This window comes from Sipha flava, unplaced genomic scaffold (genome assembly GCF_003268045.1).
Source record: "Sipha flava isolate LNK unplaced genomic scaffold, YSA_version1 253_pilon_pilon, whole genome shotgun sequence".
NCBI lineage: Eukaryota > Metazoa > Arthropoda > Insecta > Hemiptera > Aphididae > Sipha > Sipha flava.
The window spans coordinates 472,127-499,501 of NW_020272905.1; the positions used below are offsets into that span (position 1 = coordinate 472,127).

The 27,375-nt window shown below is 28.3% G+C and overlaps 2 protein-coding genes across 3 annotated transcripts; one reads left to right on the forward strand and one right to left on the reverse strand.

Moving 5' to 3' along the window:
- Nucleotides 1-1,619: 1,619 nt before the first annotated feature.
- LOC112684636 lies at nucleotides 1,620-27,171 on the forward strand. The gene is made up of 4 exons (XM_025556251.1): nucleotides 1,620-1,997; nucleotides 2,483-2,587; nucleotides 22,414-22,641; nucleotides 26,904-27,171. The coding sequence occupies exons 2-4, from the start codon at nucleotides 2,518-2,520 to the stop codon at nucleotides 27,041-27,043; spliced, it is 438 nt and encodes a 145-aa protein (XP_025412036.1). The 5' UTR covers nucleotides 1,620-1,997; nucleotides 2,483-2,517; the 3' UTR covers nucleotides 27,044-27,171.
- LOC112684637 lies at nucleotides 19,612-21,375 on the reverse strand. Of its 2 annotated transcripts, XR_003148726.1 has the most exons (3): nucleotides 20,901-21,375; nucleotides 20,669-20,830; nucleotides 19,612-20,391 (listed from the first exon to the last, which is right to left on the reverse strand). XR_003148726.1 is itself a non-coding variant. In XM_025556253.1 (2 exons), exon 2 carries the CDS (start codon nucleotides 20,743-20,745, stop codon nucleotides 20,431-20,433), a length of 315 nt encoding a protein of 104 aa, XP_025412038.1. In that variant the 5' UTR covers nucleotides 20,746-20,830; nucleotides 20,901-21,375; the 3' UTR covers nucleotides 19,612-20,430. The 2 variants fall into 2 exon arrangements, 1 of the variants encoding a protein (XP_025412038.1); XM_025556253.1 differs by having other exon boundaries at nucleotides 19,612-20,830.
- Nucleotides 27,172-27,375: the final 204 nt, after the last annotated feature.

The following is a 27,375-nucleotide window of genomic DNA, read 5'->3' on the forward strand; positions in this document are numbered from 1 at the left end:
TTAATAATGTACTAAATTTACATCCACTATTTCACACAAATAAATTATTAAAATGTAAAGAAAATAAATATTATTTGATATATTTTTTAAATGTAATCCTATAATTGTATAAGACTTGAAACATAAATAAACAAAAAATAATTGGTAATAACTATAAAGCAGTACAAGAATATTCAGTAATAATGTTGATTTAGTTTCAAACAAAGGCTAGGTTAATAATAATAATAATAATAATAAAGCATATTTCACGCATAACATAATTATGTCAGGTGTGATATTTGGAACTAAAATACGCAATTTTGCATTTAAGGACTTTTGTGAAATGCATGATCTATGTTTGTTTAATATAATTTTAAATTGTGAAAATACAGTTCCACAAAGATATGTTGATGTGAGAGGTATTAATATAAGTAAAGCCGCTTTCGAGATTACAGGATACTCTTGCTGTCGTCTTAACCAAAATGTAGTGAGTTCTTTTTCATTAAATTCGGTTTCAAAAATTTTAAATAAAATAAATATTTCACGGCTCTTCAGTTATATAACCACGGCTCCCTAGGGGTCCGTGGCTCCTAGATCGAGAAGCACTGATATAAACAAATATTAGTTACACGAAATATCGATAGGGGTAAAAATGGAAGTAGTCCAAAGAAAAATTAGCGTATTGGCTCGTTTCTACGTGTATAAACGCTTACAGCCAGTTGTAAAGTACGCACACTGTGCTGGTCATATTGCGATACTATTTTTTTGTTAAAAGTTTATATTTAAATATTTTATATACAATAAAATGTTTAAACTAAATGGAACCATCGAAATTGTAGATAATGTGTATAATATCCTTTTTTGTCATTTTAAAAGTTCATGTAGTAATTAACTTATCCATAACACGATAAAGAAAACTTGTAACTACCCAGATGAATATATTAAGAAAAATAACAAGTAGTAACTGCAGGTTTATAAACGATCACATAATTCACAATTCAACAAAAATCTTATGTATCCATGAAGAAATGTTTAAATTGTCCTAAAATTATGAAACTTGATATTCTAAAGTCGTCCAACAAACCGATTAAATAATATAAGAAAATTCAGAACCAAAGCATCCAAATTATAACCGATAAAACGGTAAAAAAAACATCCGAAAACACATTACTTTTTGCTTTAAAACATCCGGAAGACGCCTCGGTTAGAAACAAATGAAAAAAAAAATAAATGAACCAAAAGTCGAACATACGGTCGGACGAGCTTTATTCGAATATACTCGTTGAACACATACACTTGGACAGCACTTTAAACAAGCCGTTTGCGAGAAACGTTATCAATGGAAGACGGAGTTGGGTCGCGAGTGCGGTAGTCGACGGATTTCGTGACGACATTGACGGTGGTAATGATAATAACAATAATCGTCCCTCGTCTCGGCCGCATTGTACAACCGGTGTTGCAGTCGCGGGGTAAACAAAAACCGCGGTTGCCACCCCCTAGCGTCATTGCACTTCCTTGTAGTTCCGCTAGGGCACCTATTGCCGCGATACACACACGTACACCAACACGCACGCATTTGCGTTCGTACACGCGCGCGCGCGCGCTCTCGCCAACCCGCGGTATATATGGACGCGATCGCGATGCCCGTCGACTCAGAATGCGCCGTTTGCCAGTGCCGTTCACGCGTGCCCAGACTTAAAAAGAAAATATCAACGCCATCGCATTGCATACACATCGTAACAATATTACCACATATTGCATACGTGTAACACGTCCCATTATAATATTACAGTTGCAACCGCCGTCGTCTACCCCTATCGTTTCTCGCGCGTACTACTCCTGACCGCACGCCGCCGATATAGGCCGCTTGCGCCTCACGAGCAACCGCCCCTCAAAAAGTCCCGCGCTCCGACATCGCAGACACCGTTCGTCGGCAACTCTCGCCACGAGCGTTACAGAACAGGACTCCACACGCCAGACGAAAAGCACCCGTTGTTACCTACTCGTTCGCGTCAACAGTAATCATCATTATGTTTATAAATATTTTTTATTATTATTATTATTATTATTATTGTTGTTGTTGTTTTTTGCTTATCACCTTCCCCACGATTTTACGACCGTAGTGGTATCACTTGGGCAGAGCATCGTTTACATTTATGACTCGAAATCACGGTGATTTCGCCTGCTTCTTAATTATTGTTCGGCCCGAACATGGGGCTTTTAAAAATATGTGTTTATTCTAATTATTATCCGTGAATATTTGTTTGTTCGACGTTTTATTTATTAAAAGTACTATTAATATAAAATGGTTTTATAGATTCTTTGGAAACCGTGTGGATCGTTAAACGTTTGATGCGTTGACAATGCCACACGGGGTCTGTAGCATACGTATGAATACGCAAATTAAATTTGAAATGACGCCACTACGTGATCGTAATCGTGACCCCTTGCGCGTACGTGTACTAATATAATTTTTCTATTGTTATTGCATATATACCTGTAGCTTTACCGCCATCCGTTATATCCACGCGCGTCGACATGATTCTGCATTTGACGCTGGTCGCCGCCCTGGTCTTCGGCTTCACCGCTGCTTCAACCGGGATTAATGGTGAGTTACAATTATTTCTTTAGTTTTGTTCCACCAAGACGGTCGTACCGTCATATTCCTACAATGCATATACCCGACGAGCCCTGGCGATCACATGGGTTCACGTTTAATGAATTGAAAACCCAGACGAACACTTTATAAAAAATGTTTAAAAAAGCCATAGCTGCGAAAAAAAAAAGTAAAAATAAAAATAATACAATATTATATGACATTCATAATATCGGTTGACACACGCGCGATCCGATTGTCTTTATTTCGTAATTTCGAGTTGCAGTAGATTGTCGAGACATTTTTATTTTCAAGCAAGGCAGATATTATTTTAAAACATCATGAAAACAATCACTGAGATTGGCAATCTTTTTACACACGTAAGCCATACTTTTCACTGCATTAAAAATACAATTTATTTATAAACTACTAGGAAAATTATCAATGTTTAATTGAATGTTAAATTACGATTTGAATATTTGTATTCAGTGGTCCTCATGGTTTTCTTTTTTTTAAAAAAAATCATTAAGTTATTTTAGAACAAAATTGTAAAAATAATGTTTTAAATAAAAAAAGGAAGCAATGCATTTATAGGAGTGTAATGACGTGTGAAAATATTTAACATAATCCTTTAGGTTGAATATTTTCAACTAATTTGTTTATATTGATATGTTCGTCATTTAACCGGGAACATTTAAATTTTACAATAATGTCATCTCATAAATATAAGTGATATTGAAAAAAAAATATTTTTTTCATAACACAACACCTCTTGATATGTAATGCAATAATATAATATCGATGTCATCTTACATTACTTTATGCCATTTGCACATTTATTCTCCCAATTAACATTTTATTATGGTAATTTATATTCTGCTCACTGTCTGCAATAATACTGGTTAGTTTTTCTAAATACATTTTTTAAATGTTTTGTCTATTTCGAATATTCTATTATCATCATAACTAGTACGTATCCTGTAATATGTTAACTACTTTTGGATTTTGTAATTTTACCCGTTTAACAAGGCTGTAATTTTTCTCAGTATTTGCGTATTTTTACGACAATGATGTATTTTAAGTAGGCCCCCGACTATGTCCAATCGAAAATGGACCTATCCCCAAATTAAGTACCTTTTAGTAACTAATTATAACCTAAATCAAACGATTTGTGACCACACTATTTCCGAGAAAACTCAACTTTAATTTCAAGGGACTAACATTTTATTAACTTACTATAGCAATTACGAAATTCTCCAAAATTACAGCACTATGAAAGTTCAAAACTCTTGTAATTGCTAAATAATATGTAGATTTCATACAAAAAAAACTATATGTAAATACTTACTTATGGTTTATCATAAATTTAACTATAACTATAAATTTAACCTAACTTGAGTTTGATATTAGCATGGTGTTTTGTCATGTTCTCAAATTTCATTTATTTAAATGTGAACCGTTGTATTAAAAAATAATTACATGAAATGTAAAAAAGAAATAATAAAATATTAGAACTAAATGAGAAAATCAAAAATCTTTGTAATAATCTTTAAAATAAATTTTATATGCACACTAAATGAGGCCTTATTAGCATAGTATCTGAGTGAAATCCTTTGATTTTTTTTTTTTTTGCAAATCATTGTGTGTTTCCCAAACGTTGATTTATCTTTTGATGTGAGAAATATAGTGATCTGAATAATACGCAACCAAACCAAAAAAATATGAAGCTATATAAAAAAAATTAAAAAAATTAGATTAGTGGGATGTGTTGTAGGTTTGTAGGCTAACTGTTACACATAATATGAATTACTCGTATGTATACTTACTTAAAATTATTAATCTTGATCTCTGATGGAATTTCTGTAAGACTAAACTTACGATCTTCCTGATACATATCTGTTACACAGATATTATTATATCATTTATTATATCATATATTAGTATTTTAGTTGATGAAATTGATCCACCAAAATGTCAACAATCATAGGTTTGTAATGAAATATAATTAATTAGAATTTCTTGTGTATCTTTGAATCTATTGTCAGTAAAGCGAAGAATAATGGTCATGTTAGCAATTGGTTTGAGCTTATTTGTACAATAATAATCTGATAATGCTTTTCAACGGTACCCCGACAAAATATCGCCGGTAAAATATTGCGTGACCAAAATATTGCGAAACCAATATATCGTAAAGAAATAATACCGCCGTACAATATTATCGCGTCCGTATATTGCATTTAACTTTATCTCATCTAATTATATTCATCTTTTACTTTTTTTTTTGAGAAATTGAAGATTATCTTCAAGGTATTTCAATCAGGCACGGCGCCAGGGGGAGCAAGGTGGGGCTCTTTCCCCTTCAGAAAACAGTTCAGCCCCCTCACCAGCCCCCCCCCACTGAAAAATATGTACGACATAATAAAGTCATAAAACATTATTTTTAAAAGAGCTATATCAAAAATTTATGAAATATGCTTTTTAAACATTTTTAATTTATGGAAATACTTTCGTATTTTCGAAGTTTTATGTTTTAAATTTTCCTACTGATATTGGTGTAATTTTATATATTTTTGTTTAATTATAATATAAGATTTTCAATTATTTACTGTATGTTGCATAAACAGGTATTGTGTAAAATATCAATATTTAGCTTATTTATCATATGTTAGTACTAAAAAATTGAGGAATAAATTAAATTTATTATTTATCTAATAAGGGAAAAATTTACTACAATTTCAATAAAATATGTTTTGAGCTTTGTAAAATAAGAAAAGAATTTTTCATCTATTTATTATTACCTTTATTGAGTACTAATTACTGGATGAAAATAAACAAACAAAATTATCCCAAATAATTGCATTAAAGATGATTCAAACAAAGTCATCTGTTCATTACTAAACACAGTTACTTTCATTTATACTTATGATATGTTGGTAAGTAAAAGAAAAATAATTATTCATTAATAAAGGTATGTAATATTAAAGTCATATAGAAATTATTATTTTTGGACATCATTAATCATTATGAATAATAGTTGTTGAAGGTCTTTGATTAAACATTTTTAACTATTCAAAATTGTTTACATATTATCTGTTTAGACTTTTAGAGCATATAATATAAAAACTTGTGTAGTATATGGCGAATAGCTATATTATGTTATATGATACGAAAATATTTATACTTTATTTAATTAACCTAAGTATATGTTGAAAAAACTTTAGCCCATGTATAAAAAATATTTGTTCCACTTTGCTCCCTCGGACAAAAATTCTAGTGCCATGCCTGATTTCAATGAATAACATATATTAATTTTTTTTTTAATACTTATATCAATTCTACTATATAACAATATTATATGCTTAAAATATATTATTTATTTAAAATTAAACTACTGCTATATTTCATGTTGGCGATATTTATTCCATGCCATATAATGGTTTCGCGATATTTTAGTTGCGATATTTTGTCGGTGATTCCTTTTCCACTCGTCCAAAATGTTTTTTAGTATAATTAACCGTTCTTTTAGGTATTTGTTGTTGAACTATATAGGGCTATTTTTTTTTACTGAAATTAAGCATATAGTTTTAACTAAAATCGACAAAGTTTCTATATAACTAAAAATCTTTTTACGCCATAGCTATTATGGCAATGACTGCATCCACCAGACACGTATTAAGAACTAGATATTTGTTTTTCGCCATGCGTTATGATGATCCAATATTTCCGTTTATGAGTAATGAATTCAAATTTGACCGGGTATTTTTCTTAATTGGAATCCTTTAAATATCTGAATTTAGGTTTATATACTTTCGAAATATTTTTTTTTGATAGTTCCATTTTTTTGGTAGCTTTAGATTTTGTGAACTACCCTTCCCATATCAATTTTTAGTCGCTTTGAGTAAATTGGTAGAAACCAAAGTTTCATCACTATATTCATCTTACTATAACTTATTAGTACAGTCGACTCTCGGTAACTCGAACCTTGATAATTCGAAATTCTCAATGTCTCGAATGTCTTAAAACTCCCCTTCAAATAACAGTAAATTTGATGTTTAAATAATCTTGTTAACTCGAAAATTAATTTGACAAGTTTTCGAAATCTCAAATTTTCTTATCCAAATTCAGTACTAAAAATTATTTATCAAGGCGATTATTTTTCTTATGACTAATTATTTTTCAAATATTTACCTGAAAAAACATTCATATTGAAAGGCTAATCTTGTTCAAATGGAAAACATAGCAAAGAAAAAGTAACACTTTTGTTAGGGGCAAATATGTCGGGCACAGAAAAATTAAGACCACTTTTGATCGATAAGTCAAAAAAGCAAAGATGTTTTAAACAAGTAAAATCATTACCATTAGATTATTATGTGAACAAAAATTCCTAGGTGACATCTGAAATTTTTAATTTGTGGTTAATGAAATTAAATAAAAAAAAATAGTCACTGAGTAAAGGAAAATCTTACTTATTATTCATAATTGTACTGCAAACAATTTAACTTCAACTTTTAATGCTATTTAAGTGTACTTTTTATATCCTAATACTACGTTTGTATTATAACCATTAGAGCAAGGCACAATAAATAATTTTAAAATATTTTACCGAAATTATTTATTTAAACCACTAGATATTTTAGAAAATAGAATTTTGAACAATTTATTAAATAAACAAAAACAATTAACTTTACACCAATTCTTTAAAAATAATAAAATGTAAGTAGGAATGCAAGAAAATATATTTTTTATTTCTTTAATGTAAAAATTAAATTATTTAAAAATAAACACATACTTTCTAAAAGTTTTTGATGACTCGAAATTTTTAGTAAGTCGAATTTTTATTTTTTCCCTTCAACTTTGAGTTACCGAGAGTCGACTGTATAATGTTTCTTATATTTAAATCCCAGACTCGATAATATTCAGTTTTATAGGACTAACAACAGACATAGTAATGATGGTCCACAAATATTGGCGGTTGAGTGGTGTATGGGGTAATTTGACAATGCGTTTCGTCTTGATGGATATCATCATAGACTATAATATCGTAAATAAAACACTCTCGTACTCTATCCAACCACTATTAGTTCCTATATAGTATTTTTGTCAATGATTTCACGTGCACACGGCGATGTACTATTCAAACATGACTGCGACATACCGTGATAAGAGTTTTCCATTTTTAAAAAATATCTCCTTAACCGTACTTAACATTAGTTTTTACCAAATGACATATTATACCTGATAATATACTTGGACTTATAATCCGTATCATATTATAATGAGTATCTTGAATTTCGTTTTACGTGTTTTAAACGAATAAACGAAAAAAATATAAATTTATATATTATCTTCATTATATTTACGCGTTGTGCGTTTAATTTACAATTGTTTTCTATATGTATTTAACATACCTAAATAAACTTTTTCGACTATAGCACCTGGTATAGAGTTTTATCTTATACCTTGTAATATGCAATGAATAACAAAATAGCAATCATTCGACTTGACGCTTTTTGCGTGAATGGGGATCATAATATCATAATATCATATAGGTACATAATAATATCATGTAATCATGGAGCTTATTATTGCTATCTACTTTAATACAAATAGTTATCAACTAATGGAAAATGTAATAATTATTATTAATGTATGAAAAAATGGTTTAAACATAGAAATAAATTAATAAATAAACGCTCAGCTTAGAGTACTATTTATAATGTATTACAATATTTGTAACGTACGACTGGTTAGGTTTCGTTTAGAATTTATCATCAGATATCTGCAAAGTTAATAAAATCACGACTGTTTATCAAAAAATGATGGAAGGAGTACATTGAGAAAATATTGTTTTTTTAACTTTGTACACACCTGATGATGAATTCTTAGTTCGAAACCGGTCGTATATTACAAATATAATAACACTCCAGACTAAGCATTTATTTATTTCTATGTATAAACTATTTATTTATATATTAATTTACGAGTACTGACCATTTACCAATTTTTATTTTATTTTTAATAATATTATTATAATATATACTGAAAACTATTTTGGCATGCAAAATTATTCCCATTCTACAATTCTCAAACGTCTTATCGTATATTCGTTATACCGCAACACTCGGTGATGATGATTTATGATGATGATTCGTCGCAACGATTACAGAATTGTATGAAACGTTCGATAGAAATAGTTCACATTTCGTTAGCCGTTCGATGAATTCTGTTGAAGGTTAAAAATGTATCAAACTTGGTGCACTCCACTGAGAGAAAAGAACGTAAGAATTCGACGGTTTCAATTTAGACAATTTAGTAAATAGCTTTGAGAATCATTAAAACCGCAACAAGCTTTGTTTTCATGTAATTTACGATGACAAGATTTCATTTGAACACGTTTTATTTATTTTTGAGCGTTTAACGAAGATATTCTAACAGAACCCACGAGCATTTTTGTAGCAGCATTTAATAATTGTTAACATTTTTTAAACCCGGTTTCTTATCGTATCGCGGGAAATATTTTTTGTCGACTAAATTTACAAGGAGTTATTGCAAATCATCAATTAGTGGTTCATTAAATTAGCGTTATTAAAGCTGTGTACATCCATAGACACAATATGCTTGCTCTACAATAACATACACACTGTTACGACAAACCACGTGCCATTTGCCCTGATATCGATATGGCAATTAATTAGTTACCCGAAACAGGCTAATTAATTTCATCGTGTATCTGATCTCAACAATAACGCGCATGTTGTGCATACAACTATCCATTTAGGCATCGAACCCTTTTCTTCGTGAAATCATGTTATTTATAACCGAAAATTGGAATAATTAATTTTCCCAAAAATGACTTGTAATAATTTTTAATTATATTAATGATTAAACGTTTTGTGTACTTTGGCAAGCTACTCCACTACAAAGTATCAACTATACATATGGTCATCCGTTCATCATTATCGGTATAAAAGAGAGATTTAATTTTCGCTAAAAGTGTCATATTTATAATAATAATGAAAGTTTGATGGACAAATTTCAACTGTAAACTAGTAAATATTTGTACCCGTCATTATTAATTGTCTAAACTTATTCTTGTTTCTTAATTAATGATGAACATTGTTTGACAACTGTTTTTCATGGCTTCAGTTAATTAGTAATTTTGTGTTACACAATAACAAGTGACAACTAATATATAATTATTATTTAATACTTATGTTAATCAGATTTATCACAAACAAATCTGTATTGTATTGTAAAAACAAATAGGTAATCAACGGTAATCGGTTTACTGTACATCTAAATTTTATATTGTGCATTGTAAACATAGTAAATACGCATTTAAATATTGGAAAATAAATCTGCAATATAATTTACCTAAAACCATACGTACCTATAAGTATTATATGGCACTTGTAAATTGTATTATAACATCCGCATCTCTCGTGTTGTATAACGATACAACTCTTTTATGCAGTGGCGCCGATCCCTATGTCCAAGTATGGCGACTGCCATAGTGAATTATGTAGTGGGTGGATTCTAGGTGCTTGGTAGATGACACATAGCGTAGTACTATGAAAGTATTAAAACTATTTAATATTTAACATTATTACATAAAAGCACATCAGTTGTGGTAAGCTGATTACGTCAATACATCCCAGAAAACCGTAATATTAACACAGATAATACGATAACGATAGTGCGATGTGGAAAAATAAATATTATTTAATATATAGAGTGTACACCTATATCGGCTATATCATAAATTATTGATAAGTCACAATATGAAAATGGATATATAAATATATAAATATATATATATATTAATATCAATTTTGAATACAATATTATGGTAGGGTTTCAGCCCCCCCCCACCGTTTATACCGATTGGTAGGTGGGTAGATACTAATAAAATTTGATATTTGCCATACTGCATTTTTTGTAGTTCGGCGCCACTGCTTTTATGGACATATTATACATTTATATTTCTCATCATTTCGATAGTGGTTCCAATACCGGTCTAACGCTACAATAATATGATATTGCTGGTGGTACACGTAATTAATTAGGTATACAGATACGTACATTTATTGTAATACGTATTGTTTGATAAGGTGAGAGGAATCGCTTTAAACTCGACGTATTCATCATGAAAAGCGTGTTACAAAATGAACAATATTTTCGAATTGGTTAAAAAACACTTCATTTTTCGAATAAACGTCAACAAAAAAAAAATGATAAGACATCTAGATCGTGTAAGATTCCACGGTAGTGCCGCAACTACCGGGTGTGCAAGGTGTGCATTGCACATAGGCCCTTAAACCGTTATAGGCCCCACGCGATGTATTATTATAGTCATTTAAACTAAAGTAAATTTATAAATGTTAAAAAATAGATTTATCATATTATTAAATATTTATAATCAAATAACATACTCAACTACTAATTAGTTGCCAATGACCAAATTCAATACAATTGATTATAAATACTATTATATTACTAAAGTATTAATAATCCTATGGTAATATTAATTCTTAGAACAGAAATAGCAGAAAATAATGCATGTCTACATTAATGCAGGTCATTTAAAATTGAAGATCCACTAGACTACCTTCCATAATAAAAACACCGGTTAACATATTTTATTTATAGTAGCTAAATACTTTTTTTAAAAAATATTTAGGCCCCGAATTCAGAATTGCATACCAGCCCCATATTGTGTAGTTGCAAAATTGTTCCACGGTCAAAGGTGATACAGAGATGGGTGTTGGTATTGCTGTACTAGTATTTCAAACTTAAATTCAATGTACCATTGGTTTTGAAAAATGATTCTAAGTAAAAGATAGTCAAGATCACTTAATATTTTGATAGATGGTAAAAAACCCAGATTAATTAATACTTTTCTAACTTTCGTAAAAAAAAAGCCATTTAAATTTGGGAACATCCAAAATTTCAAATATCTATAAACAGTACAAACGTCATTTAGATGATTCGAAACTTTATAATATCTTTAAATATCCAACATAATTCAATGAAAATTCGTCAAAATATCCAATTTCATCAAAATTTAATTTTGTAACTACAGAAACTTTATTTTAACTATAAAGAAAACTATATGAAAATCCTAGTACCCCCACATTTCAATCTTTAAATATAAAAGTTTAAAATTTATGAATTTTTAACTACAAAAATGTAACAGACTGGTGATTTTTATCATTTATTTTGGAATTAATCTCAATTTTTTTCTTTAATTTCGAATAGGTTCAATATCAAAGAATTTTTGTCAAATTTAATTTATTTTATCAACATATTCAAAAAAAAACAAAGAAAACTTGAATATTTAATTTTTTTATAAATGGTTAAAAATAAATATTTTGAAATTATATATTTTATACTATCTATAGTTAACAGTTGTTTAAGTATTAGGTAAAAATTTTGTCAAAAACTAATCAAAAAGATCACATGGTCTTGCTAGACAGTTCACGTCTCTCTCGAAGTGCAACCAGAAACTTCTCGTACAACAGTACAATGGTTTCTGCTGCTGCAAGGCAGGACGTACCGTCCGAGTTGAAACCATTTCTGTAACGTTCACGTTGTCAAGACGAGGCCACAAAAACATTGGTAATCGTATTGCGGTACCATTGATCATTAACTGTGGCAGCAAATTAAAAAAAAAAAAAGAAGAAACATTCTTTTTGGGAAAATATTTGTAATTAACATACTCGTACTAATGGTACAGCTTTGTGTCTAGTAAGAAATTAGGCATGGCATGCGCATCATGAAAAATCCTAAGTGGTTGACCACCTCTTGTGACTCCAATAACGTTTATCACAGATTAGCGTTGAAATTGGAACATATTTATACAAGACAGGCACGTACGAATGAAACAACGAACATTTTTAGACTTTATTTTATTACATTATAATTATTTTATTAAATATATTTTCTACGAATATTTTTTATCGACTCGTATGAAAAATCAATATTACGAAAAAACCTTTGGATACATTAACATATGTAAGATCCGAATAGCATCGATTATTCTCTAAAATGTCAACAAATTTTATTCTATTATAGTGCACAGCTGTACGTTTAGTAATATGTACGTAGAGACTTCGACGTATCTCATGGTTCAGTGATGAATGGTTTAATTATGCTGATGTACATTTTTATCAAACCTTTAGGAAAAATTATTGGATTAAGCAAAACAATATTTTTCATTGAGAGGCAGTTATTATTTTCACGCGAAAACAATTTTTGTAAAAAATACAGCGTTAAATGAATATATACTGTATAAAACAAAAATGTATTTAACTCGACAATAATACGATATATCGTACTTCCCAAAGCCTCGTGGATGTAAATATTAAGGACAAAAATTAATTTTTAAGATATTTGAAGTTTTATAACGCTTTTTCGGTTACCAGGACAATATAAAACATAAATAAAAATATAAAAATATAAATATAATATAATAGGTAATAATAATAATAATATTATTTATATTATAAAAATATTTGTAACTAGCTGAATTACCCGTCGTTGCCGGGTTTAAGTATATAAATGTATGTAACCTGCCAAGATTAAATTTTTTTAAATTTATTGAAATTTAAATTAAGATTTTTGAAATAATATTTTATACATATTAATTTAGTTTTTAAGATAATGATTATTATCATAACCTATTCGATAAGTTATAGCTTACATCTACCTGAACCTCTCTACAGTTTGGTATTCTGTTGAATACATATAGCATCTCACTTCTCCGAATATTTAACCTTTTGTCAATAAGTTCATGGTCTTTTTGACTTTTAACCGAAACACTCTTGCAATTATATCATGTCGATCATATGATCTTTGACCGGGAAGTAAGTAACAGCTAATAATTCATTTTCAATAGCGCAGTTATCGACCTGGTCAAAAAATATTAAACCGATTTCAACCCTTTAAATTCAAAATTTCGAAAAATCCTTTCTTAGCGCACGTCTACATCATAATAGCTATCTGTATGCCAAATTTCAGCCAGATCCGTCCAATGGTTTGAGCTGTGCGTTGGTAGCAGTCAATCAGCTTACTGTTTTATATATACAGATTAATTCATTAAAACTCAAACGGTATTTTTAATATTAATATACATTTTTTATTTGTTGTAAATACAAATAAAAATTTGAAATTTGACCAATGTAAATTTATTTCGTAAAGAGAAATATATTTCAAAAAATGAATCAAAAAATGAATGAATTACATGAAGTCTTCCTTTATTGTAATTACTTAGTACATAGTTAAAATAAAAATACAGAGTAAAAGCTAATCAAAATCTTGATTGGGGTGATAGATTAAGTTTTCATAAATTTTAAGTTTAGTTTAAAATATCAATAAATATAACTATAAAATCGGTATGACATTTATATTATAAAGTGTTTCTGTGAGTTGACTACGGAATTAATAAGGGTGAAATAAATTTGACTAATATTTTCTTTGGATAATCGGTTTAATTTCTTAACTGATTTATATGAATAATTCAAATGGATTTCGTGATTTTACTATCAATGATGGATGTATCAAGGGTATCAAGTCGATCGATTTCCATTACGATTTCTACACACGAGTAAAGGCAATTGACGAATACTTTGACCGGGCTGCTCCAAAGGTTAGTTTAATAATAATGTTCAACTCATTAATTTTTCATTAAAAGAAAAAAACACTCGCCCCTCGAACTACTCATAATGTTGATCTGAATAAAAATAATTTTAATCACGAATAATTTTATATTGTTGTACTTATTTTAAATGCGAATGTTTTTGACTGCAAATCGAATGCATTATTGATTGTTGCTCTCTTTTTTTTTTCTTTTTTTTTTTTTTGGTTTCTTGCCCATAATAATAGTTGTTATTATTATATTATTTTTCGTGAACGTGCACTGATTCAGCAATCTGGAAATAATTAGTATACGGTATTATGTTATTCATAACGAGCTTATCGTGAATATAAATATCTAAATAGAAATCACACATTCGGGATGAAAAAAAATTAACCAATGTACCATTACATCAACCTTACCGTGACACAACAAATCGTTCGGTACTCAATACGTTTGCTATAGTGTATTATATATATTCGGTATCCTCTTAATCGGTTTTATTTCCAATACATTTCGAGTTATTTATTCATACTAAATCGATCGAGGGACTTGCGAAAACGTATGTTGTACGCATTATAATAGCAGTATTGCAGTTGTTCGATTTCGTGTACGTACGTGTGTTATATTTGACGGCGCACGAAAAAAAACGAAATCGGCTTGGACGACTTAAATTAAAACCATGTAACTATTTGTATAATGAACGATTACGATTCACCTGTGACAGTGGTATAATAAAATAAATAATAATAACACAAAACACACAATTTTAAATTTACTTTCGTATATTCCGAATGTATACTGCATTACTAATATTACGTTATTTATTATTTATATCGTTTGTGCACTCATCAATCGCACAAGTGCATAATAGATACTATACTGTGTATAATTTATTCGTGGGCATAAGAAGTTGCATACAATTATTATTATATTTTATGAATATATTTACTATTGCACACAATATCAAATATTTTAACGAACTATAAAAAAATATGTTAAATAAAAACTTTTGCCTCAATTAATTTGAGATTATTTTTGGGTAGGGTTACGAGTATATTATGCTCATGATGAATTTGGAAAGAAAAAAAAATTAAAATTCAAAAATGAATATCGTAATGTTACCTTAACAATATAAAATTATCAATAAAATATAATACAGCTGGTAGTAAAAACTAGAACATTATGAAAGGAAAAAATTAGGACCCCGGAAGAAAAAAGATTTTTCCCTAACTACCTGAACTTGAAATTTGATGCTGAAAATTATCTACAAAGCAAATAAATCGTAACCACTTGATATATGTGTATTATATTTATCTTTTTTTGTGATTCGTGACTGCGAAATTAAAAACAAAAATAAAAATATGTTGACTTTTTATGATTTATCTTTCGACTAATGAAAAAATCATGACCAAAAAAAGTTTTGATGAAAAATTAAAATATTGTGAGTTAAGTGCAGGGATAAATGAAATAGAATAGAAAAACGTGCAGGTAAATAGGATATAATTGCATTTGTTTAGTCATCAGCCAACGGAAAAGTATAAAATTACTTCAAAGTTTTATTTTTATTTAAAATATTCAACAGCTGTATTGGTTGATTTTTTACTGAATCTTATAACTAAAAGGTATAAACTATAAATAGTGTAAGTTAAGTATTAATCATCATGATTAAATATCACTGAAATCAAAATCTCCGGAAGATTAGATTATTTCGCTTTTTTATTTTATTAAAACAAAATCACTATAACGAACTAATATTTGTTGACCGAACAGGGTTTTTCTTTAAAATCGCATTAATAAATTATTCAAACATTTATATCAGTATTAAGAAGTTTTTTTTTTTTTAACATTTGGGAACGTCATATTTTTAAAGTGAATTGGAAATTTAATGATAAATTGGTCAGTCCACAATGTTTGTTTTCTATTATTCTAAGAATTATTTTCGAGTAAGCAAATAAAATAAGATCAATTGAACACAGGTTTGGGGTGTGAATAAGGTTTGGGATAGGGCTTAGGTAGGTTGTCAAATATCAATTCAATGATAAATCTTTTAATTCAAAAAGAGTAATCGAGCTCAATGTAAACTCAGTTTTCTAAACATTACAATAAAGATATAGACAAATAAGACAAATATAATGTTTGATCATGAAATATTATGAATCACAAATTTTAAGATTTCTAAGAACAAAATGATTATTTAAAATTTCATACTATATTTAAATTGATGTTAATAAAATAATTAACCACAACTCATAACATACATACTCCCCTTCGTATGAATACAATTTGTTACTTCCTATTGATGCAATATAAAGAATAATAACAATATTAATAAACTTATTCTCTTCGGAGATACTTTATATCTACGATATATTTTCGATATTCCTCAGCATATTTTTTCTACGCCCTTCCTCCTAGCTCCTTGTATATTTTAACGCAAATATTCTCAAGGAAATTCTTATCATAGCTATAGCCATTTAGTCATCATGTTTATTGATTCAGTTCTTGTGATGGTGGGGAATTAATCAAAATCAGTAGTCGGCAGGTACGTTGTTGAAAAATAAAATTGTTTATAACTTATTTACAATTACAAATGATTTACAATACACTACTCACAGCTCGAAGTCGTTAGTTTCGAATTGTCACGGATGGACACATTCGATTACTAGCGTGCAATGAAATTGTGTTATAAATATATATCGATCGGATATAAAGTACGCGAATTGACACGATTAATTTGGTCTGTTTATAAGACCGACATATTGTCGCTGCCTTAGCAAACTTATAATACGTTTATCAGACAAAAGACCACCCGTGAAACAATCTATCATTGGTTAAGTAAATCGGCTGCATCCGAATTGGGTCCCGAATTTAAAATTACTACACTAGTTAGGTCCCGAATTACCTTAGGTACTACACTAGTTGGGTCCTGAATTATTTTAGGTATACACTAGTTCCTGAATATTTTTTGGTAAGTACTACATTATACTAACATTTTCCTTAATATTTTAATAGACTTAGAAATGTCTATGATCTATTTAGACCACAGGACCATATTTTTTTAAAATTCTATGATTTATATAATATTTGTATATAATAGTATTGGAAAGTTAGTATAGTGAAATAAAAATATTATACAATAATATTAATACAATTTTAATATTTTTACCAATACAATTGTAATAATTTATATTTTAATGGAAAAGAAACTATACAAAAAAAAAACTATAAATACACTTTTCACCATACCTGTTATCTAAATAGAATATAAACAATCCTAAGTCTATTAAAATGAGAAGGAAAATGTTAGTATAATGTAGTACTTACCAAAAAATATTCAGGAACTAATGTAACACCTAAAATAATTCAGGATCTAACTAGTGTAATATCTACAAAAATCCGGTACCCAACTAGTACACTATCTGCGGTTAGCCACTAGTACTCGAGACTCAACTCAGATGCTCCGAGTAAATCGTTTGCTCGTGGTGTCAAATACAGTATATCTATCTGCTATATATCCTTCGTTTAAATACAAGAAAACCTGAAATTTCATATGTATATACTGATGTTTCAGGAATCAATTGGGTAATTTTAATTTATTGATTACCTCGTTCTCTCTGTAATAAATTAACATACTTATTCCATAATTTAGATCATATGATCTCAACTTTTTGGTGTCCGTGACACTTTTTATATTATTGTATGAGGTAACCCTCTCCCTCGCTACTATAAGATTAAAGAAAAATGATTGTATTAATCATTAAATAATAAACTTTTCAATAAATTTGAATAAATTTATCTTTAGAGGAAAAAAATTGTATTAAAATTTAAAATATATAAAACAAAGTTTATTTTAATATTATATTAACTTATTTAAATATTACGTTTTAAGCTTTTTACTAAAAAAGATACTAATATTATTTGTATTTATTATATTCTTTATATTATTTATATTTATACTAAATATAAATTAATAAAAGTTTTGAGGCACTGTTAAATTTTAATTAATTTTTAATGTTTGGTTAAATAAATAAATTCGATAATTTTGATCCTAGATGAATATTGGAGAGGAATTGGAGGGGCTTAAGCCCCGCCTGGACGTAATCAAACTGAACCAGACGTCAAAATAAATTATGTATTTTAATGTTTGATATTTACAAATAATATTTATTTTGTTGGTATGTAAGAATAGTCTGGAATATTTACAGACTATCGTTATTGGGGAAAACCGTATTTTGTAGGTAATAAATGAAATAAAGGAATGAATTTATATAACTAAAATAAAATAAAAATGAGTAACTATTCAATATTTTATTTTTTTATGTTTCTATTACCCGTATACAATATTTTGTGTCTCAACTAGAATAAAATAGGAATAGCCACTAGTTAGTAGGTTGAAGCTTCTAAAAATGTTTGCATGTTTCATAGTTTTTATAAATGATCAAGCCTCCTCGGAAATTTTGCGCACCCCCAGGTTGATAGTCATCGGTGTAGATCAACCGAGTATAGATATCTATGATATAATCTGAATAAGATTTTAAATATACTCTATAACTTGGCAAGAAGTGGACTTAAAAAGACTTAACTGCTCCTAAGTTGAACTCCTCTGAATTTAGCAAAAATAAAATTAAGATTTATAAAATTATATTTCACGGAGAGCTCCGTGGTACAAAATCGAAAATGTGAATAAGTCGATGAAAACTATGTCACGCTGCACTGTAGAAACAAATATAATATTTATACAATCCTGTTATCACAATAAATTCACATTAATCGGTTTATGAAAATAAATGTCCACACAAGTATGTTACACTACAGAACAGCGTACCGTACATAAAAAAGATCTTTTTCCAAACCACCAAACAAAACAAGTACACATTTATGTTTATTTCTTAATAATTAGATATCTAAAATAAATAGAATAACTTTTTTCAGTTATATATCATAGTACTCATAAAATACAATCATTAAATTTGTAAAAATATTTGATGAATTTATATTTTACTATATTATTAAAATTACTATACATGTATATTTATATTACTATATTAAAATCCTACCATCATTAACCTCATGTCTTTAATCATTGTAAGACGAATAAGAAACTGAAAATAATTTTAAATCTGAGATTTTATCACGACAGTAACATGTATACATTTTCAAAACCAGATTTATAATACTTTTAATAATGTTTATTCGCAAGTATACAATTGTCATAACTAGAGCAAAGACTTTCATGCACTAAAAAATCATCAAATATGCATTTAAAAATATGCACTTATGCATTAAAAAATTAAAAATATGCGATTAAATATGCCCTTAAAAAAATTAATTTTATTATTATTCTATATAAAATATAAGTTATAATATGTATGTAATGTTGGATCCTATTCTTCTTAATTATTATTTTGCACAAAAAAGGTATGTTAAAATAATTGTTGAATTATTCTCAAATATTTACCTTACCTAAATTAGAATTGCACTGAATTATTAACATTTCTTTGATATTTTCAAATAGCAGAGAACGTCTTTTATTTGTCAGCAAGTTCTTATATCGCGAAAAACTTCGTTCGACGTCCATTGACGTGATCGGTGCATATTTGAAGTAAACCATTTCACTAGCATTCAAATCTCCTAATTCATCAATGTTTTCCTCAGTGTCATTTAAAATATTTGAAATTATACGAAGCGTATTGAAACCTTTGTTTTTTTCTATTACTTTTTTAAGTTTTTCCACTACTGATTTTATACTCTTCGAGTGTGTATCAATTATGTTCATATCGTCTATCATTCTGTTTACAATGTTAATTTAATCGACTAGTTTTAATCCACGTTTTTCAAGCTGGGTAATCGATTTAGATATAATTCCAAACTTGGCTGTAATACAAATCACGTTTGCGTCTAATTGTCATCCAAAATATTTTTTACTTTTAATATAGAAGCTGAATCGTCATCCAACTTCATAAAAACATTTGGAATGCTTTGTATATGTTTACAATAATAGTCTGTTGCATCTAACCACGTCTCTCAACGAGTAATTATAGGTTCAGGGGGAGCATTACTTCAGGAGCTTCGTTTTTAAAAATTTGGACTCGATATGGTGCTTTTAAAAAAGTTTTTTTTAACATTTGAAATTAGTTTGTCTACTTTTGGAAACATGTTACAAACCTCCTCTGCAACCCTGTAAAGACCATGAGCCAAACATGTAATGTGGACCATTTTAGAATAAAAAAACTTTTATTACAGATGCCGATTTAACCATATATGGTGCTGCGTCACTAACAAAAAGTAAAACATCGTTATGCTGAACACCGTTGGGCCATAATAAAGCTATTGATTTATCAAATAACTTTGCTCTTGTCGAGTGATTAACTTTTTCCAACACCTCAGATGTCAACAACATAATTTCTCCAGGACAATCAATTTCTAGTGTACCAATTATTACATTAGCTACATACCTTCCATTGCTGTTGGTAGTCTCATCAATTGACACCCATATTTTTTTATCCTGGACAGTGACCCTTATTTTATCCATTGTCTGATTGTCTGATTGTAACAATCGTTTACATAATATTTTCGAAGTGTCGATTCGTCAGGTATATCTCTTTGCATATATTTTTCTAAAAAATTCTTAAAATGAGTGTTTTTTTAGTTTATAAAGTGGTATACTTGCAGATAGCAAAGTTTGACATAAATCTGAATTGAATTCCGATAGTTTTGATTTTTGATTTGTAACCAATTGTTGCACATTATTTGTTTTATTGTTTTCTAAACGTGCTGCACTTCTGATGTGTTTTTCAGTTTTTAGGTGTTGTATGATACTAAAACGTTTTTTGCTTGCTACTTTCACGTTACAGATTTTACAAAATAAAATAAGATTATCAGTTGAAAATACAGATTCACCAAACTCGATTACAAAATTACGCAAACGATAAGTTTTTGTCGATTTTTCTTTTAGCATATTGATAGAGTGACAAAAATTAAACAAATGTTCGTTATATGAAAATTAAACATACAAAACTATAACACACACGCGATGAATGTTCTAGAACTAATGCGAATCTAATCTACCCACTGACTATAGACACTTGATACTATCGTTTTTATACCACGTACCTACTACTCGTTAAAAATACAAAAATAGACATAATAAATACCTACTAACCATTATTATTATTTCAAGATAACATTTATCTTTATCGTCTTTATGAGTTTATAACAATTGTTGACATTAGTTCATGAAAAATATTCACCAAAGAGCTTGATTTTCGATAAACCATCAAAATATGCACTAAAAGCTTAAAATATGCTCTTATAATCAAAAATATGCCCCTTAAACTAAAAAATGTCCAAATATGCAAAAATATACATTAAAAACTTTGAGTATTTCATCATAAACGTTATGAAATGAATTTTGTACTTAACAAGCATACGATAAATTGAACCAGAAAAAATATGCAAATGCATGAAAGTCCTTGCTCTAGTCATAACAAAAACGACCAATGATAAGTGTATGAGAAGTTGCTTACGTTAGGTTAGTTAACATTCCTTAAAATTATGAAAACTGTCCTTTCATACCTGTATTCACAGCCTTTATTAAAATTAATGCTATAATGGAACACATTTTATTTTTAATACGTTCATTTTTTAGTAATTCCTTGATTATAATATTCGACATGTACACTGAGATAAAAGATAAATGTCTGTTGAAAGCATTTCTAAACAGTACTTCATGATTTAAATAAAAAGCCGGTTGGTTGCAAAATGAAACAATAATTGAAAGTTATGATTACACTATGTTAAATTGTAATGAATAGTTTAATTATAATTAAATCTAACTAACCTAATTTAACCTAATTTAATTTACAAAATATGAAATTATACATTACTTTGACACCAAAAATATATTTATTCGAATTATATTTTACAAGTTGATTTATTGTACAATAAAATTAAAAATATTTTTGATGCAATAAAAATGAATGGTACGTAAAAAAAATGTACCTTAAACAAATTGTTATTCTTCGATATTTTATTTAATATGTACAACCAACCATAATTGCACAAAATTAATGTACTCGAAACATTGGTACAGAAAAAATAGCAAATAAATATTTTATAATTGTATCGCAACACAAGCGTAACATTAGTTTAATTGTGTTACATGATAAATATATTTCAAACTCTATTGTGTGTGTTACAGATGATGTGTCTGAAGGATTGTCAGATCCGTCGCCCTGGGAGGACAGCCGTTTAGACGAGAGGATTTTCGCGGACACTCCGAACTATCTGACGTACCAACTGAACCACAAGAGATATGCGGTACCTTATCACCCAGTGGCCAGGTTGAGGGCCAGCCAGACGGCAGGTGTAGTGCTACCGTACGCGATGATCGCCAACAGAAACTACGTGAACGACGACGGAAACCGATGTAATATACTCTCATAGTCTACATAAATCTTATAATATCATCCTAATGATGAGGAGATTCGTGACTTGTGTATTCGTTTAAAGAAGTCCAAGACATTTCTATCAGTACATTATGAATCCGTACCAGATAACCATGAAATGAAATTCGAAATTCATTTTTTTTACATATATTTACGTATTTCGATATGTTCAGATGATAATTCATGCGTGTTTTATTGTCACCAGAAAGAAGAAAAATTCAAATAATTATATAAAATCAAAAAATGTATTATGATAAAAGTAATAATGAAATTTATAATTTGTTTGCATATTTTAACATTTTTAATACAAATTCGAACGCTTATCATGACCTCTTTTTGAGCTATAACTTACGAATTCTGATAATATCGTATACATTTTAACGTCCGGATGAGATACTTCTGTTATCTCGAGCTGTATGTCATGCACGCGAATACGAGCGTGTGCGTGACATACGCGTGAGTGTGCCACCAACAAATCGTACAAAATTATTGACAATTATTCCGGACGAATTTCGCCCACTCGATTATTATATTATATTAATATCAAAGCGTTAAAATAATAACACGTCGCCGTGTTACGATAAAATAACTACTCGTGTTCTAAATAAAAATAATTATTGTTCGATCAAACTCTAAGGTACATTGTGAATAATGCATACGACTATAGGGGTGTTATTTTAACGTCAATAAGTATAGTAGTCGTATTTCGAGGCAATCCTAGAAAATACTGAGCAGGAAAAACGGCTTATTTGCGTGATGAATATAGAATTATGATTGAATTGCATACAATCCAGTAGGTCGATGGACTGACAATAAAAAAGTTCAGAAGATGAGAAAAGGACATAATAGAATACAGTCTTACAATTTTTCCACCCCCTTTATTTTGACTAAGTGAAAGTAACAGCCGGAAACGGCGTCATCATCAAATGCCCCTGACACTTAACTATTTTTCGGATTTCATTTTCTACTAATGCTTTTTAACTCGAAAAACAAATATTATATTCTGTTATCGAATTTAGGACGATAATATTTTATCACTGTACATAAAACATGGCAAAAGCTAAGAACAAAAATTACACTTCACTTTTAACATTTTCGAATTTACTAAAATGGTAATGAATAATTCTTATACTTTTCGTGTATTTTACAAAATGAATACATTCGTTTAGTTGATAATTTACAATAGACATTTCTTTAAATTAGCGTTTTAATAACAAAATTTCGGTTTTGAACAATTTTATTAGATTCTATCGCTGAAGCGAATTCGATACAACAGCAACTTATATGGCTGCCAAAATTGAACTAACCTTAATGAACCATCTGTAAAAGGGCTAAGAATAATTTTCCTTTCTTGTCGCTTATTCTCATCATATTCACTTACACCCATTGCAATGCTTTCAATTGTCGATAATAATTAACACTTAGTTTCTTCTTCTTCTTTTAATTAACAGCTTCGCGGACTATTTACGTCCATCGGGGCCATTAATATTCCATTCCATCAATCCCTATCCTTCACATCCCCTAGTTACATATTTTCATGGATCATTATTAAATATTTTTTTTACTGCGTCCTTCCATCTGATTCGGAGTCCTTTTATAAGACTTAGTTTCATATAATTTAATTATATTTACAAAAATATTATGTCTATGGGTACTCGTTATTTGTTTATTCAAAAAATAATTTAAATAGTTGTAGGTTTTTTGGTTTTTCGTAAACATAAAAATTAAATGGTTTTTATTATGGAAGCGGTTTAATGAATAGAAACAAGTAGCGTAACTGATAAATAGAATGTATGACGTCTGACTTGTAATCAAATAGGTACATATTACAATATAATTATACTAAATATTTTTAACCAAATGTAAATAAATATTATACTATATATATTACTATACATTATAAATCAAATTTACACAAAAAATAATTTTTTATTCAAACGATCGAGTAGTGATTTAATGCTATTGTTTGTGTATGTGTATTAATGTGCCCGGCGAATACAATTAAATTAATTAATTAGTTATATATATATATATATATATATTGTTATAATTTTGGTTTTCTACATTTATATAACACAGACATCTACAGAAAATATTGCCGATAAAATTTGGTTTTTTTAGCACCAAAAATGTAAATGCATTATAATTTTCATCTGTAAAACTCATTATTGATGTAATATTTTAAAAGATTATAAAGTATATTTCCTCGAAACTTGGAAAATAAATTAAAGATGAATTTAAACAACTTTCTGGTGCAAATACTTGTTAAAAATAATTGAGTTTTTATCAAAATTTTAAATCTAAACACAACTTCTAGTATCAGCACGCAATATGACAGCTACTTACGTAGTAATATAGAAGCAATAAATGTACCAAATAATAGAATTTTTCGATTGGGAAACAAAAATAGAAAATAACGATTTATAGTTCTTGATTATTTGGTACAACCTTGAGAGATGCACCATTTTTTATCACTTAATACGAGATAACTCGAAAACCCAAACGTTATATAACCGAGAATTCAATGAAGATCAAAAATGAATTTATGATTTCATTTATTTCAGTTGATTTTTGTTTAACTATTCGTAAGAGAAATAACTTGACATTTTGTTTCGTGTTATCCTATTTTTGTATAGAGATATTCATTTCAATTTATGTGCACGTATTCGTCTAATATGCTTTAATAAAAATTTGACCTTTTTATAGCACAAGCTACTGTGTTTCTTTTTCATACCATTTTGCAATAAATTGAATATTGTAAAAAAATTTCAAGTATTAAATATTTTACTAGGAGGAAAATGTTTTTTTAAAAAAATATCGTTAAATAACCAATACTAAAATATTTATACGAACTATTTAGGAAATCGAATACAAGTTAAAACTGTAAGTTAAAAACTAATTATTATATGTGTACTGTTTGAGTCAATATTAGAATAAATTGTTTTAAAAAAATGTTTTTACTAGGTATTTGATTGTGGATGAATTCCAATGTGCCATGGTTATCCGATCTACAATATTATTAAATCTATGATAAAGATACAGTTTATTTTTTAATAATGTATAACCTATATACAATTTAGATAATTTATTGAAATAATTTTAATAATCAAACTTCATTAACTCCTTAGTCATATTATTTTATATTACATAATTTGTATTCTTTATGCATTTTTTTTCTGAATTATATTAATTTTGGACTATGTGTATATTATTTCACAAAAAATCATATGGTAAAAGTTAAAGCTACTCAACAAAACAGTTGTTTATTATTAATAATTAGACTCTGGCATAATTATTTATTTATATTTTTAATTTAAAAATGTAGTTATAAAAATATTATTTTAGTTTTTATCGCGTAAGGAATAGGTATAATTTCTAAAATTAAAACGTTTACTGATGTTGATCATCCATCTCATTTACATAAAAGTATGTTGAATTGCCTAGCAAAATCTCCTACAGATACTATAAGCATAAGAAATATTGGAATACTAATAATTAAATACCGGAGTAAAAATTTAAATTTAAAACAATATCAAAAAAGGTAATAACTATTCGATGTTTCATTGTAATTTTTATTAAAAACTATAAGGTCTTCAACTATTTAAAATTTGGGCTGTGCTATTTTTTATTGTGAGTTTTATTCGGTAACATATTTTTCTGAAAAATTATTTTACCTGTGATAAAGTTGTTTTTTTAAAAATTCTTAAATAATAATAGACCATAAAACACGGGTTTTTATTATTACAGAGCATCCTAATCATTGTACTTAAAAACAAACCAAACTGTGACAGCGTTTGTTTGTGTCACATAGTGCAAATAAAATATTCATATTATTTTCGTTTCTAAAAATATTGACTAGTGGCTTTTTGACGAGAAAGAAACAATGTTTTATGTTATATAAAATAATAAATATCAGACGAATGATCAAACGTGATCAACAACTATAAATTGAATGTGACATTAAATCATCTTATTCATACGCGAAATAAACTGTCAATACTAATGCAAGTTTTTTTTTTTTTTTTGTACATCTATCTGTGATTACACACACACACTCTAATACACACACAAACAACTCCCAAGGGCGCACATATGAAATTTAAAAAGGTTTTGATAGTAATAAAAAATAAATTAAAAAAATTATACTTTAAACAGCCATATTTTTCTTATTAAATAATACTGTAATATATTAAAATAATAAATAATATGTACGGTAATCGGCTTTTTACCGTTTAAATTACAGTCGAACCAGTCTGGAAGCCAACTGCAGCCGAACTACTGACAGTGCTGATGAATCGTAGAAAGAACACTGACACTGGTATGGACAACACCAACTTCATGCGGTTCGGCATCAGTAAAAGAACTCGTTTCAATTATTATTAAACAAATCTTCACGCACACGCGTCTTATATTTCTGTAACTGTCCTTGTGGGCTATTCTTAAATAATCTTAAATATCTTTAATAGTATAATTATTTTGACATTACTATTGAACAAAAAAAAAAAAACAACAATTATAAATATAATGTCATAACTGGTATTTTTATTTTTATTTTTTTATTTATTAGATAATTTAATTGGTTTTCTTTAATAAAACATTTTTTTTTCTAAATATCTCATAATATTCATAATATTATACAAAATTTTAATAAAAACAGTATAAGATATCAATATCTACTCATATTCACATTCATATATTATTTAGTATTCGTATTA